This window comes from Pteropus medius, unplaced genomic scaffold, assembly GCF_902729225.1.
Source record: "Pteropus medius unplaced genomic scaffold, Ma_sr-lr_union100, whole genome shotgun sequence".
Classification (NCBI taxonomy): Eukaryota; Metazoa; Chordata; class Mammalia; order Chiroptera; family Pteropodidae; genus Pteropus; species Pteropus medius.
In genome coordinates, this window is record NW_024353905.1 from 1,057,002 (window position 1) to 1,074,038 (window position 17,037).

The 17,037-nt window shown below is 37.9% G+C and overlaps 1 protein-coding gene across 1 annotated transcript in view; it reads right to left on the reverse strand.

Annotated features, from left to right (window-relative positions):
- Nucleotides 1-17,037, reverse strand: part of WNK3 (WNK lysine deficient protein kinase 3) — a 146,921-nt gene that overhangs the window by 74,333 nt on the left and 55,551 nt on the right. The window contains exons 8-10 of the mRNA XM_039851421.1: nucleotides 13,298-13,586; nucleotides 12,327-12,517; nucleotides 12,050-12,199 (exon numbers count right to left, since the gene is read on the reverse strand). Of these exons, the coding sequence (XP_039707355.1) occupies nucleotides 12,050-12,199; nucleotides 12,327-12,517; nucleotides 13,298-13,586 (630 nt within the window). The remainder of the gene's footprint in view (nucleotides 1-12,049; nucleotides 12,200-12,326; nucleotides 12,518-13,297; nucleotides 13,587-17,037) is intronic.

Consider the following 17,037-nt stretch of genomic DNA (forward strand, 5'->3'; position numbering starts at 1 on the left):
TGTACTACCTAACCTCAAGACGTACTATATAAAGCTACAGTAATCAAAAGATTGTGGTACTGACTCATGGATGGACAAATATATCATTGCAACAGACCAGAAAGAGATTCACATTTATATGGTTATTTTACTATCGACAAAGGTGCCAAAACAATCCAATGGGAAAAGGAAACCTTTTCAAACAAATGGAGCTCAAACAAATGGAAAGTCAAATGGGTTTTAAAAAAAAACAAAACAAAACCTTGATTCCCTTCTTCACACATTCATAAAAATTAATTCAAGATGGACTACAGACCTGACATAAACCTAAAACCATAAAACAGGAGAGTATCTTTGCAGCATGGGTGTAGGCAAAGGTTTCTGAAGCCATAAAAAGCAATAACCACAATAGAAAATTTTGATGAATTAGACTTCATCAAGGTTAATTACTTTGTCTCATCAAATGAAACCATTACAAAAATGAATGGGCAATCTACAGATTGGAGAATATATTTGTAAAGCATGTATTTTACAAAGGGCTAGTATCATCCAGAATATATTAAGAACTATGTAAGTCAATAATAACAAGGCAAACAAGCAAAATAAAATGGGCAAATGCCTTGAACAGATACTTCACAAAGGAAGATATACAAAGGCCAATAAATACATGAAAAGGTATTCCTTATCAGTCATCAAGAAAATACAAATTAAAACTACAATGAAATACACATCTACCAGAATAGCTAAAATTAATGTTGGTGAGGGTATGGAACTCTCATTTATTGCTGGTGTTAGTGTAAAATGATGCAGCCAATTTGGAAAACTGGTAATTTCTTAAAAAATTAAACACCTATCTTACGACTCTGCAGCTCTACTCCTAGGTATTATCCAGGAGAAATGAAAACATATGTTTACAAGAATACTTATACAAGAATGTTCATAGTAGCTTTACTCATAATAACCAAAAATCAGAAACCACTCAGGTGTTCATGAATAGTAAAATGAATAAACAAATATGGTAAATTCATACAATGATATGTTACTCTGCCATAAAAAAAAAGAACTACTGATAACACAACATGGATCAATCTCAAAAACATGTTGAGTGAGAAAAGCCTTACACAAGAGTACATATTGTATGATTTCATTTATATGAAGGTCTAAAACAGGCAAAGCTAACCTATGGTGAAAAAAATCAAGAGTGGTCGACTCTGGGGGAATGTGGCAGGCACTGACTGGGAAGGGGCATAAAGAAACTTTCTGCAGTAATGGCAGTATTCTATATCAAGTGGGCAAGCTACAGCCTGCAGGCCAAAACTGGCACACAGCCTGTTTTTATGAATAAAGTTATGCTGGAACACAGCCAGGCCTGTTCTTTTACATATTGTCTATAGCTGTTATTATGCATGCAATAGCAGAGCTGAGTCATTGCAACAGAGACTCTATAACCCACGAAGTCTAAAATAGTTACTATCTAGACCTTTACGGAAAAGGTCTGCCAACATCTGCTCTGTATTTTGATAATGGTTTGGGTTATACAGGTCTAAGTGTCAAAACTTGCTGAATTATCTGTGCATTTTACTGCACATAAATGTAACCTAAAGAAAAAAAAAAACGAATACTGAGTTCTAGTCAATGATATGCATGCTGAAGTATTTATGGATGAAGTATACTGATATAAGTAATTTTAATTTTGAAATGTACCAGAAAAACAAGGTGGATTGATAAATGCAGAAAGGAATGGATAGAGCAAAAACAGCAAAAGTTAACTATAGAATCTAATTGGTAGGCATATGAGTATTCTTTCTACAATTTTTTCAACTTTTCTGTACCTTTGAAATTTTTCTTAATACAATGTTGGGGAAATTTTTTGAATTAGGTAAGGAAAGTATACAATACATGCCCACAGAAATGAACATGCCAAATCAAAATACTTTGTGAAGAACTTTATTCTAAAGAAATAAATCTCGGAATAGCATGCTTTTTCTGAAGAAAATTCAGCTGCAAAGATCTTTATTAATTCTTGATCATTTCTGTTAGGAGTCAGCATGCACACATCAGTATTCATTATAATTTATGCTCTTGATAAAGAGGAAATTTTATTAAACACACAATACTTGAGATAATAACTGTTTGGAACAGTAATATATCATCAGAAAACCCTTACAGTATAGCATACCTTTTATCTAAGCACCTGAAAGCATTTTATTAGCCAAACTCAATAAATTCAGGGACTTTAGAGATACCTAAAGCAGAACAGGAGAGAAAAAAAGAATAAACTGGATTCTTAGTTCCTTCCTTTAATTAATTTAATCCCCCCGTAGTTAAATAAATCTCACTGAAGTCATCATGCCCTTTATTCCAATTCTGACAGGGAGGATAGCTATTTTACAAAGAAGCTGGATGGTGTAATGATTAAGGGCACAGTAGCTATAGCCAGTAATCCAGGTTCAAATCCTGACCCTCCTGTATTAACACCAGGAAAGTTACTTAACCTCTCTATACCTCAGTTTCCTTACCTGTAAAATGGGGGTAATGACAGCTATTATTCATAGGGCTGCTGTGAGGATAGTACATGTCAAGCTGTTAGAGCAGGGGTTCCCAACCCCTAGGCTACGGACCAATACCATCTGTGGCTTGTTAGGAACCAGGCTACACAGCAGGTGAACAGCAGGTGAACAGCAGGCGACCAAGTGAAGCTTCATCTGTATTTGCAGCTGCTCCCCAGAGCTAGTTTCATCACCTTTACCAGTTCCATCTGCGCCTTTCCTTCACTGCGTATTTGTGTCAATCACAGTTTTGGTAAATGCACAAGCTAACCCTAGCCAAAATGAGTAAAAAACAAACGTGACTGGAGAGCTTCTTTGAAAAGGGGGAAAGACCCAATGATGAGACAGCAGAAGACTCTAAGACTGCCAACAAAAAGAAAGCTGCATTTAAAAGAAAATACCAAGAATCCTACTTAAATTACGGGTTCATTGCAACAGGTGATTCACATTCTCCAAGCCTGCTTTGTATAATCTGTGGTGACTAGCTATCCAATGAAGCCATGAAACCTTCAAAACTGCTTAACCACATGGAGACCAAGCACCCTGCATTAAAAGACAAGGCTTTGAAGTTTTTCCAAAGGGGAAAAAAAAAGTGAACACGAAGAACAGAAGCAATTATTGAAGGCCACCACTTCATCAAATGTGTCTGCCTGAGAGCATCATTCTTAGTGGTTAATCACATTGCTAAAGCCAAGAAGCCCTTTACTATTGGTGAAGAGCTGATCCTGCCTGATACTAAGGACATAGTCGTGAAGTTTTAGGAGAGGCTGCAGCTCAAAAGGTGGCATGTTTTCCCCTTTCAGCTAGCATCATAACTAGACGAATTGATGAAATAGCAGAGAATATTGAGGCATAATTGTTAGAAAGAATTAATGTCACTGTGGTATGCAATACAGGTTGATGAGTCTACCGATGTTGACAAGACAACAATGCTTGTTTTTGTCCGATATGTTTTTTTCAGGAGAATGTGCATAAAGATATGTTACGTGCACTTTTGTTGCTAACCAACACCATAGCTGCAGAACTATTGAAGTCTTCAAATGATTACATATTAGGAAAACTGAATTGGTCATTTTGTGTTGGTATATGCACGGACAGAACGGCTGCCAGGACTTTCTGGTTTCTGGTTTCTGGAGTCTTTCTGGTTTCACTACTAGGGTCAAAGAGGTCACTTCTGAATGTGAGTCTATGCACTGTGTCATCCATAGAGAAATGCTGGCTAGCCGAAAATAGTCACCAGAACTTAACATTTTGCAGGATGTGATTAAAATTATCAACCACATTAAAGTTCATGCCCTTAACTCACATTTGTTCACACAGCTCTGTGAGATAGACACAGAGCACACACATCTTCTCATACACAGAAGTGAGATAGCTTTCTAAAGGTAGATTGCTGTCCAAAGTTTCTGAGTTGACAGCCACTGCCGAGATTTCTTTTAGAAAAACAGTCACCAGTGGCAGCACATCTCAGTGACACAGATTGGGTCACAAAACTTGCTTACTTGTGTGACATATTCAACCTGCTTAACCAACTCAATCTGTCACTTCAGGGGAGAATGAAAACTGTGTTCAAATTGGAAGATAAAATGGCTGCATTCAAAGCCAAACTGGAATTATGGGGGTGGATGAGTGAATATTGGAATTTTTGAAATGTTTGAAACATTAGCGGGGATTCTGAAAGAGACTGAGCCAGGGCCTTCTTTCTCCCAGCTAGTACGTAATCATATATCTCAGCTTTCAAAAGAATTTGAGCATTACTTCCCAAACACAAAAGGCCCCCAAACTGAGAAAGAATAGATCCATGACCCATTCATGAATAAATCAGGTGAATCAACTTTGTCCGTGGAAGAAGAGGATCAGCTGCTTGAGATTGGAAATGATGATGGCCTTAAAAGTATGTTTGAGGCAACTTCAAATCTCTATACGTTCCGGATTAAAGTCAAAGCAGAATATCCTGAGATTACTACAAAAGCACCAAAAAGTCTGCTTCCATTTCCAACATCTTATCTTTGTGAAGCAGAGTTTTCTGCAGTGACAGCAACCAAATGAGATTACAGAGCAGACTGGACATAAGCAATACACTTCGGGTGTCACTGTCACCTATCATACTCAGATGGGACTGTCTAGTTTAAAGAAAACAAGCTCAGGGCTCCCACTGATTCTGCATTATGGTAAGTCATTAATTATTCATTATATATTACAATGCAATAACAATAGAAATAAAGGGCACAATAAATGTAATATGCTTGAATCATTCTGAAACCATCCCCCACTCCCGGTCCGTGGAAAAATTGTCTTCCACAAAACTAGGTCCTGGTGCCAAAAAGGTTGGGAATCGCTGTTAGAAAACAGTATTTGGCACCTAGAAATTACTCAGTAGTGATCATTACTATCATCTCATAAAAGCGAATGCATTATTATAAATGTAGAACAATAAGATAGGCTCCTAACATTTTAGGACTAACAACTACACTGGCCCTCTTGCTATTCTTCAAACATGCCAGACACACTCCTCCCTCAGGGCCTTTGCACTGGTTATTCCCTCTACCTGGAATGTACACTGCAGACTCCCACACCTCCTTCAAGTGTTTGTTCAAATGTCACCTTCTCAATGAGGCCTACCCTGATTACCACCTTATTGAAAATTGCAACCCACTTTCCTTACTTGGCTTTATATTTCCCCTAATCTCTTTGTACCATATTATATAATATACTCTTTATTATGGTTATTGACAATCTCCTCCCTATTAGGCAACAAAACTCAGTGACAGAAGGCATTTTTGCTTTTTTATTCACTGACATATCCCAAGTACGTATTTAAATATTTTTATCATCTGGTCTAATCCTTTCACTTTACACATAAAAAAACTCTAAAGAGACTTGAATCAAGCCTACCTAGTGAGTAAGGAAATGAGCCAGAAACAGGGACTGTGACTCCCAGTTCAATGTCATTTCTACTATAGCTCACTATCTCCCTGACTCCTGAACATTACAGGAAAATCACAATCATCTACAATTTTTCCCCAGGAAGATTTACCTTTGGAATTTCTTGGCTTTGTAAATGCTGTTGTGCCTGAAACACAGAAATGCTCTGAAAGGCAGTGGAAACCTGTACTGGAAGTGTTGACAGATGAACAGAATAAGATGGCTGATTTGGAAGGGCTATCCCAGAGCTTTGATTGAGAGTCTGCTATTGCAATCATGTTTTCGATAACCAAAAAACAAGTGCTAAGCTAGAAGATGGCTGCCACTGTGGCTGGACAGCAGAACGCTGCTGAATACATGCTGGCTGATGCTGTGCTAGGCTTTTCTGCAGAAAAATCTGACAGCTGTCTAATTCCTGAAGCACTTGAGGCTGCTCTAAAGACTGTATTACATATTGGGATTTCACTGCCGCTGGTTGCAACTGTGTTTGCAAAGGAAGTATAATCTGGACCATATTTGTAATGGCCTTTGGAATACCTGGTAATGGCTGAATTTGTTTAGGTGCCTGTGAATGAGGTGCATGCTGCTGGAAGGCAAAATGTTGGCTATACATAGACTACAGTTGATTTATGTGACCTTCTTGAATAGACAACTGATGGCTATTCTATGTTTATCTATGAGATAAATGAGTCATCTACTGATACTCAATGAAAGCTAGGTGAGAAACCTGGCTTGGTGTGAAACCTTGCTTGGTGTTATATGTGATTTGGATAGCTTTGCAGAGAACTGTAGGGGCTGGATCTGGGTCTGTAAGCAGGCCTGTTGAATGAAGGACATCTGCACAGGGCGTTGAAGCTGTCTTTCCATGGCCCTCTGGGCTTTTGGCTGCTAGTGTCCAAAACTGACATCTGCTTGGGATGAAGCTTCTGAATGCTGTACATCAAATAAAGTCTCAGTAGAACATGTCTGTGTAGCTAATGTTGATGTTAAATATGTCTTTTGCTCCTATATTAAAAACTTACTACCTTTGTGTGGTGTTAAATAGGCTTGTTGTTCAGATGTCTGTATTACATAAGGTGGTATTGAGTATAACTTCTGATCTGTAGAGTTTGTAGTATGTACTTTCTCGCTATTAGGAGAGTTTACTGTGTATACTTGCTGGGTTATGAAGGTTGCATATTTAGTTGTCTGGATGGTGTAAGCAGTTTGCCTGAATAAGGGACACGCTCAAGAGGTAGTGCCTGATAAGCAGGCTGTTCCATGGACACCACGGGATAAGCTGCTTGGATCACATGAGATGGCTGGTCTGGAATAGGTGACTGAATAGGAGGTTGCACTGGGTAAGCAGGCTGCCCATGGGCTGGGGCCAAATAAGAGGGCTGCACCATGGGTGGGACTGGTTAAGAAGTCTGCATAGAATAAACTGGCTGTGATCCCAGTGGATGTACAGTGTAAAGAGGATGCTTGAGGGCTGACAGTGAATACACAGGCTGTGCTAGAGCCTGGATTGGGCAAGTTGGCTGTGATGGGTAAGAACCTTGTTCCTGGGGATGTATCACAAAGGGCAGCTGCTCAGGAGCCGTTAATGGGGAAGATGGTTTAATTCTGCAGATAGTCCTAGATAAGTGTGTTGAACAGAATAAGATGGCTGATCCAGGGGCTGAATCAAACTTTCAATATCACTCTTTGGCTGCTGCCATCTGGCATGAGCTTCAGACTCTTGCAGAACACAATCCTGCTAAACATTTTTCTGTGGTGATGCCATAATCTGAGGTTGTAAATTTAATGGCTGCTGCTGAAAAAAGGCATGGAAACAAAGTTTCTTCAAGTGTATAGTCTGGCTTTGTGGCACTGAAGAACCTGGAGTTATAGACTCTTGATGCACCACTAGGTATAGCTGGGATGCTGAGTGTATCTTTTGTGAAGGCTGATGGGCCCCTGAATGGCCCTCAATGGAACTAGAAGGAAACTGTACTGTACCAACAGTATTCTGTGCATTGCTCACATATTGAGCAGAGGAATGATTTGACAAAGCTTGAGGGTGCTTAACCAGTAAGAAACTAGAAGTCTGATTGGCATCTGGTGATTTGGTTAATGCCTGATTTCCATTTCTAGGGCCAGGCTCAAGTTAAAGACCAACTGTTGGATGCTGGGAAGTCATTTGTGAAACAAGCAATATCTGAGAAGAAACTACAGAAAAGACCGACAAGTCTAAAGTCATAAGTTGAGCTGAAGTTTGTCCATCTGTTCCAAAGGTCAGCTGCAGTTCCTGATTCTGGTGCAAGGAAAATTCAAATTATAAATGCATACACCATGCCTATTTTAATGGGATTGCCCCATACAGAATGAGAGATAAAATAACGCTTTGTTCTAAAATTTTCAGCAAGTAATTGAAAAGATGCTTAGTATAGTATAGCATTAATCCTATAAAAATCCTAATACCATGAGTAAATGCTAATTGAATAAGAGGCTGAGACCAGTCCCAGCAACATACTACTCATGGCTTCTCATTTATTATTGCAATTGCCACATCCCTCATTCAAACCCTGGGGGAGATGCAGAATCACTAAATCTGACACCTTTATACTCCACACAGTAGAAATTCTAAAAAGAGGCTCAAAAGGATTTCAATATAGTAGCTAAAATGAACATAGAAGCTCTCTCAAGAGGAGAGGTGAAAGTTGACTGAATAAATACAGGTTGGCTACAATAATTCTTAGAACTTGAAACATTACATTCATAAAAAGACCCCAAATGTCAAAATTCTTCCTTATGTGGTTCCTATATATTAGCTGAAAAAAGCAAGCTATAAAATAGTATGTATGTGATGACTGTGGTATACAAAATTCTATATGTATACAGAGAAAGACAAATCTAGAGGCTCGACCCCCAAAACGTAAATAAGTTATTTCTAGCTGGAGAGATAACAGGTGATTTTTCACTGTCTACTTTATAACTTTATGAGATTTATTTTTAAATAGGTAAATAACACTTTATAATAATTTTTAAAACATTTTTAAATTTTAAAAAGACATTTTATAATACACATACCTGGTACTTCCAGTGGCTTTTCCATACAAATGGCCTGTCTTGACTCATGCTGGGAACTTTCCTAAAATCTCTCAAAGGTTCACACACCCCAAGCAAGCAGCATCTGGCCTCGGTGTGCCTTGTACCTCTTGCTAAGCAGCCCCAAGCTCAGCACTAGCAGCAGCCAGCCTCGGTTTGCAGCTTAACCTCTCCAAGGCACCTCCAAGCCCAGTACAATTGCGAAGCATCTGCAGATCACTTTGTAGTTCATACCAAGTGGCCCTGGCAGGGTACAGGCAGTGGATGACCTTGACCTGCAACAGAGTCACTCCCAAGAAGCCCAAGAACCACCACACCCAGTGGCCAGCTTCAGACCATACCAGAACACCACCCAACAACCTCCACAAACAACACACATAAAGGGCAGTCTAGGCAGGCACCACAGCCCTGCTAAAGTGAATCCTGCTTTATAGGGTCAGCCCCTATACAACAGCTCTTCCACTGTACTCACAGCCAGTCCTCAAGACCAATCATGCCAAGAGTCAATCCCTCCCAATAATATGCAAACAGCAACCAAGGCTCAAATACAACAGGAGGTCACACACAACCCATACAGGAGACACACCTGGAGCACCTGACTCAGGTGACCAAGGAGACTGTGCCACTAGACCCCACAGAAATCTACTATATAAGTCTACTCTACCAAGACCAGGAGACATAGCAGCTCTACCTAATACATAGAAACAAAAACAGGGAGAAAGCCAAAATGGGGAGACAAAGAAACATGTCCCAAATGAAAGAACAGAACAAAGCTCCAGAAAAAAAACTAAACAAAGCCATCTACCAGATGTCGAGTTCAAAACATTGGTTATAAAAATGCTCAAGGATCTCAGTGAGAACTTCAACAAAGAGACAGGAAACATAAAAATGGAGATAGAAAATATAAAAAAGAACCTGTCAGAAATGAAGAATACAATAACTGAAATAAATAATACATTAGAGGGAATCAACAGTAGGTTAGATGAAGCAGAGGATCAAATCATGATTTGGAAGAGAAAGTAGCAGAAAACAACCAAACAAAACAGCAACGAGAAAAAAGAATCCAAAAACTGAGGATAGTTTAAGAGGCCTCTGGCACAAGGTCAAGCATTCCAATGATCGCACCATAGGAGTACAAGCAGAAGAGAGAGCGAGCAAGGAATTGAAAACCTCTTTGAAGAAATAATGATGGAAAACTTCCCTAACCTGGTGAAGGAAATAGACATACAAGCCCAGGAAGCGCAGAGAATCCCAAACAAGAGGAACCCAAAGAAGCCCACACCAAGATACATCATAATTAAAATGCCAAAGGTTAAAGACAAAAGAGAGAATCTTAAAAGCAGCAAAAGAAAAGCAGTTAGTCACCTGCAAGGAAGCTCTCATAAGATTGTCAGCTGATCTTTCAACACAAACTTTGCAGGCCAGAAGGGATTGTCAAGAAATATTCAATGTGATTAAAAGGTCCTACAACCAAGATTACTCTACCCAATAAAGCTATCATTTAGAATTTAAGGACAGATAAAGAATGTCCCAGGGAGGTTGGGGGAGGGTTAGTAAAAAGGGGGAAGGGGTTAAGAAATACAAACTTGTGGTTACAAACTAGTCATGGAGATGTAAAAGATAGCATAAGGAATATAGTCAGTAATACTGTAATAATTCTGTATGATTTCAGATGGATACTAGATTTATCAGGGTGATCATACATTATATAAATGTCTAGTCACTATGTTGTACACCTGAAACTAATATAATATTGTATGTCAAGAGCAATTGAAAAATAAAAGATTATTTAAAAAATCAAAGAACTAAATAAATGGAGAGATGTTCCATGTTCATGGATAGTAAAAATCAATATTATCAAGGTTCTTTCCAATTTGATCTAGAGATTCAATGTAATACCAATCAAAAACCCATCAAAAAATGAAAATAAAAAATAAAAAATTCACATACCTGTATACCTATGTGGTTAATCCTAAGTTAATTTAAGCATCCACTTTACACACTGCATTATAGTCTTTGAGACAAATCAAACAACATATATGTAGCATATTACCTACAAACACTAGCCAAATACCAGGCACTGTTAACTATATCAATAAAATCTACCTCCGGCAGATTTTAGATGCATCAGGCATTTGTCAAGTTTTATATTCCCAGAGATGTTAGTCTCAATCAAAAGTTTGTTAATGAACTGTGACAGATTATATACCAATCTCTTACAAGAAACAAATGCACCAGCTGCTAACTAAATCATATACAGAGAATGCTTGATGCTCGGACTATCTCATTCCCGAAGCGTGAAGGCATATGCAGGGGGTGGTGGGGATGAAGAAAGAAAATTGAATGATGGCAAAGAAAAGCGCAACCACATGTCTACAGTTCATAACCTAGAGAACCAGGATATAGTCTTGATATATGAACTCACAAAGACTGTTTACTCATTGTCAAAGATGAGTAACACTGACTCTGAGAGTCTAAAAGACAAAAACACTTATTTTTCCTACAGATATAAACATGAACCGAAAAAGTTCCAGAAATCCCTCTTCTAAGTATTTACCCCAAAAAACTTGAAAACATTTATCTGCAAAGATATATGCACCCTGAAGTTCATAGTAGTATTGTTCACAGTAGCCAAGACATGAAAACAACCAATGTGTCCACCAATAGATGATTGGATAAAGAAGATGTGGTACATATATATGATGGAACAGTACTCAGCCATAAGAAAAGATGAAATATTTCCATTTGCAACAACATGGATGGATTTTTGAGATTATTATGCTAATAGGCAAAATAAGTCAGACAGAAAAAGTTGAGAAACATATGATTTCATTCATATGTGTGATATAAAACTAAAAGCAACAAACAAACATGACAAACAGAGACTCATGGAAAAGGACAGTGGGTTAGTGGTTACCAGAGGGAAGGGTGGAGAGGGGGAAAGTCGATAGGGGTAAAGAGGGTCAAATATTTGGTGGTGGAAGGAAATTTAACTTTGGGTGGTAAACACAATACAATATACATATGACATATTGTTGACTTGTACCCTTGAAAACTATTTGATTTTATTAACCAATGTCACCACAATAATTTTAATTTTAAAAAGTCAAGAATTTCAATAAAAGTGCTAAAAATTGTAAGAGGCTATGAAACACTATTTCTATTTAACTGAAAAAGACATCCTTCCACATTCAAACCAGGCTAGAAAAGTTCAATTCAAAGAAGAAACCATCATTACCAGAGAAAGAGATCCAAGTCTTGCACAAATCTTTTTTATCCATATACAGAGTTCTCAGTTTCTTTTCCAATTACACAAGAAGTGTCTCAAGATTCTAGTTACACAATGTTAGTTTAGGCACATCCTCAAGAAGAATGTCTTAGGTCAAGGAAAGCATAAACAACTTTAAGTTTTCAGTGACTTTTCTACAACTATGACGAATTTATAAAAGATGGCCTTTGCCTGTTATAAAATCTAGGCAGAATTAAATATGCTTAACTGAATATAAAACCTCTAAAATGTATCTTACCTTTATCTGTGAGACCTTCTGGACAGTTAATGGGGAAACCTGGGGTTGTGAGACAACTGGAGGTCCAAGGACATGTATAGGCAAAACAGTGGACTGACCTTGAACCAAAGGCAAAATCTGGGGCTGAGTGAGCTTTGTCTGTTTCTGCAACTGTTAAATAAGGGGGGGAAAGGATTAAAGATAAATACTCCCAGTAAATTATTAATACATTACAGTAATTAACAAATTACAGTAAATACATTGATTATATATTTAAAAATATAACAGTACACCTCACCCCTGAAACCTGCTGGTAATGTCCTGTTAGCTGTTGGGATGGATAAATTTTCCCTGGAGCATTTATTTCGGCCTGTGGGATGTTAGAAACCATTTGAGAGCCCATCACGTGGTCTGAGGAATAGGCTATACTGGGCTGACTTGTATCTGAGTGTATAACTGATCCAGCTCCTGCTTCGGACGAATTATCACCTACGACAAAAAAACAAGCAACAAATAAAAAGTGAAAACTCAAAGCACGAGGTCCAAATGGCATAGTAAATGGTGTTTAATTTTTTTTATTCTGACAACCTAAAACATCTTCAAATAAAATATTTACATTGCAGAATGAATCGAAAACTGTCATGTAAACTCTCTGTGCTGACGACGTAGTATAACTAAAATTTTCTTAGTGAAGCAAACCTAAAAACAAAGAATCACATAATTCCATTTGCTGGCTATTTCATGTATATCCCTAACTAATCTAGAGTTGCCATTAGGATTTCAGTAAAATCTAAGTGTCATATTCTCATTCTCATTCTCCTAGAACCTGGCTAGAAAATAATACTGTCTTTATAGAACAATTAGTTATTACTATGAAAATACTGTGTCCTTCTAGAGAAAAATTAGAGGAACTATGATCATTTTATACTTGAGTCTAAAATACAAAGGGTTTTAAAGTCCAGAAAATTCCTTCTTGAAGAATAAATCTTATCTTTAGTTTCAAATGTTCTTTATTAAAGATTTATGTTAGACCTTTAAAAATGGTTTAAAAAAATATAACCCTATGCAACTAGTACCTTAGACAACTCACAACAAAAACAGTTTTAAGTTTTAAAATAAAACTAGCTGGCTTATCTATTTTAGTGATTTTGTAAAAGGATTGATGAAATGATAGGTAACAGAATGCTTTGAAAATTACAAAAGTACTATTTAAATATAATGAAATACAATTACACATTCGTTTGCTTTTATAAATTATAACTGTGTTACCTGTAACAGAGGAGCAGTGCTGCTGTGGGTTTTTTTGTAGAAGCTGTTGTCGAACATGTTGATCAACTTCAGTTTCTTCACATTCAGCCCCAGTGTGCTGAGCAGGGGGCAAAGTTGTATTCTGATGTTGAGAGAGAACATTGACCACAGACTTGCACTGAGAATCCCTGCGTTCTTCCAAACAGCTGGCTGGCTTCTTCTCTCTTGTTTTCTTTATCAGGGTCACCCGGTCTCTAATGGATTTAGCAACAGCTTTGGAATCACTTTCATGGAAGAATCCTGATTTGACCTACAAACAAAACATAATAAGCAGACTACATCTTTAACATTTAAGATTTTAACCTTTTTTTTAAAAAAATTAGTGGAGTTATTTTGTGCCTACAAATTCCAAATGTTATTAAATAACAGTCTCTATGTTCTTTCTTATCAGACACATAAATGTCAGAGCCTTCAATCAGCATGAGAAAAACAATACTATTATCAAGCATTGTTGAAATAATTCTGGCTTTAAACAAAACAAATGACTTGATGTTTCAGTACATGTAGTCTTATTAAAGGTCATTTATGACTGCCATTAAGTTTTCTGAAAGATTAAAAAGGTTTCCTCATTCAGCAACATCACGTGTCTGCCTACAATGTGCCCAGTAATGAGCTCCAGAGACATAAGGTAACTAAGTTGGTCCTTTGTCCCATATGAGCACACAATCTGGTGGTGAGGAACGGATACGAATTTAACTTAAAATGAAATAATAGGTAGAAATGAGCTACTGCAAAAGCCCCAAAAGAGCACATGCCTCTCTGAAGGAAGTAGAGAAAGTGTCACAGAGGAAGTTAAACTCTGACCTGGATTTTTAAAAAAAGGACTTACAGGCTATTAAGGAAAGTATAGATGAAGTTTAGAGATTAATACTTTAGGCAGAGGGAAGTATGCTCATAGCAAAGCTTATTGGACATTAGAAGCGTGAGAGAAGAGAAGTTAGGGGCTTGCGAGCTTGTTGTTTGAGAGGAACAGAGCTGAGTAGCAGAGAAGAAGACTTAAGGAGACGCCATGGTTTATCATTCTCAGTCCTGCAATCTGCTTTTTAAAGCAGCAGTTCCCAACCTTTTCAGCACCAGAGACTGGTACTCCTATGAGATTCTAATGCCTGATGATCTGAGGTGGAGCTGAGGCTTCCGGCCTGCCGCTCACCTCTTGCTGTGTAGCCTGGTTCCTAAAAGGCCACGGACAGGTACTGGTCCATGGACCAGGGATTTAGGACCTCTGTTTTAAAGCATGTATTGGGGATCTGCAGGCTCGGGAACATTTCATGGTAGTTGGAAGATTATTAAAATGTTAGATGGAGTCCACATATTTAATTTCACTCCATTTCAAAGCTCAGAAAACCCCACAGTAAATGGATTTTTAAATTATAAACATACAAGGACAGGAAGAATAAGAGAAAGACAACACCAACAATATTTTGGACTCTTTCGAACATGGAAAACAAACAGATAAGTAATTAGAGAATTTGGGACCTAGCAGACTTGAAAAAGGTGATTAGGGAAAGCTGAGAATCAATCCCATTTATGCTGAAGAATACTCATAAGGAACTGGCAGTACCAGGTATTGACAGAACTAGGTAAAGTCAAAAGAGATGACTAAAATAAGGAAGACAAAAGAGTTTTGAGAAGCAGTTAGTGATTTAGGTCCCTGTATCCCAACTTCCATTCCACACCTTTGGGTGATTGCTTCTTCCCTACCCAAGAAGACTAGAGTTCAGTTCTCTGGAGAGGGTAAAAGAGAGGACCTCTGGACTGTGGAACATTAGGCATGGTTTAGGGTATGGCCACCAGGTAGAAAACAAGAAAAAATTATCAAACGCATGCTGAATGCCACATGCAGGAACCTCCAGCCCTCTTCCCTGCTTGACTACCAGAATACCAGTAACCAGATCCTTACCCTCCAGGAAGGACACTGAAAGATATTTCTCTATGATCAATCCAAGAAGAAAGATCTACAAATATTGATGTCAGAGATTCCCTAATTAATGGCATCACCCAGATACCCTACAGTAGAGGTCAAAGTTAACAAGTCCAACACAAGCAATCCTACTGTCCAGTCAGCTTATTAATCCTTGTGGCAAGCAAAATTATGACCCCTGAAAAATGTTCCATCCTAATCCTCAAACCTGTGAATATGATGAAATGTCACTGTGATATGCACAGTTGACCTTAAGGCAGGGAGATTATCTGGGTGAGCCTTTTATCAGCTAGTGATTCAACATGCCATTGCTGACTTTGAAGATGGAGTGGAGGCATATGAAAAGACTGAAGAGCAGCCTCTAAGAGATGAAAGTGACCCCCAGTTAAGAGCTATTAAGGAAATGGGGACCTTAGTCTTACAATTGCATGGAATTACCTTCTATTCTGCTAACAACCTGGATGGGCCTGAAAGAAGATTTTCCCCTTCAACCTCCAGATAAGAGCCCAGGCCACCAACATCGTTTTAAAAATTTATATATATATTCAATGACAGTTGACATACAATATTATATTAGTTTCAGGCATACAATGCAATGATTAAACATTTATATAACTTATGAAGTGATCGCCCTGATAAATCCAGTACCCATCTGACACCATACATAATTATTACAATACTACTAACTATATTCCCCATGCTATACTCTATATCCCCATGACCATTTTGTAACTACCAATTTATACCTCTTGATCCCCTCCCCTCTTCACCTGTCACCCATCTCCTGACAGCCATCAAAATGCTCTCTGTATGAGCTTGTTTTTATTGTTTATCCTGTTCTCTAGATTCCACATATGACATTTGTCTTTCTCTGTCTGACTTACTCTACTCAGCACAATACTCTCTAGGTGCATCCATGTGGTTGCAGATGGCAAAATTTCTTTCTTTCTTTTTTTTTTTTGCTGAGTAATATTCCATTGTATATATGTACCACCTCTTCTTTATCCATTCGTCCATTCATGGACACCCAGGATGCCTCTATATCTTGTCTACTGTAAATAATGCTGCAATGAACATTTGGATTCACGTCCCTTCAAAGTAGTGTTTTAGGTTTCTTCAGATAAATATCCAGAAGTGGAATAACTGGGTCCTCCTTTGTCTCTTATTATAGCCTTTGTTGTAAAGTCTATTTTGTCTGGTATAAGTATTGCTACCCTACCAACATCTTGATTTCAGCCTGGAGACCTTAAGCAGAAAATCCAGTGAAGCCCACCAGTACTTATGACCAACAGAACAGAGATAATAAATGGGTATTGTTTTAAACCACTAAGTCTATGGTATTTGTCACACAGCAATAGAAAACTAATACATTCTCCCACTATTAATCATGGATAGTCAGTCAAGAATTACCAGAAATATGAGAAAAGCCTCCGACAAAAAGATGGAGCAAAACCAACAAAGAATAAACAGCAACTAGGAGAAAAGGGACTATGCAGGGAGTAAAAAATGTCAAAAACACTCTCTTTACTAATGTTACTGCATCCACAAAATAAATAACAAGATGTTTACTCTAAAAAAGGAACACACCAAAAAATTTAAAGGAACTCTTGAAATTAAAAACATGATAGCAGAAATGAAAGAAGTCAATGGAAGGGTTAGAAGATAAAGTTGATAATATCTGCCAGAAAGGAAACTAAAAAGACAAAAAGATGGAAAATAGAAAAGATCAGACTGCTGTAGAGACTGTCCAAGAGGTCCAACATCCAAATAATAGCAGTTC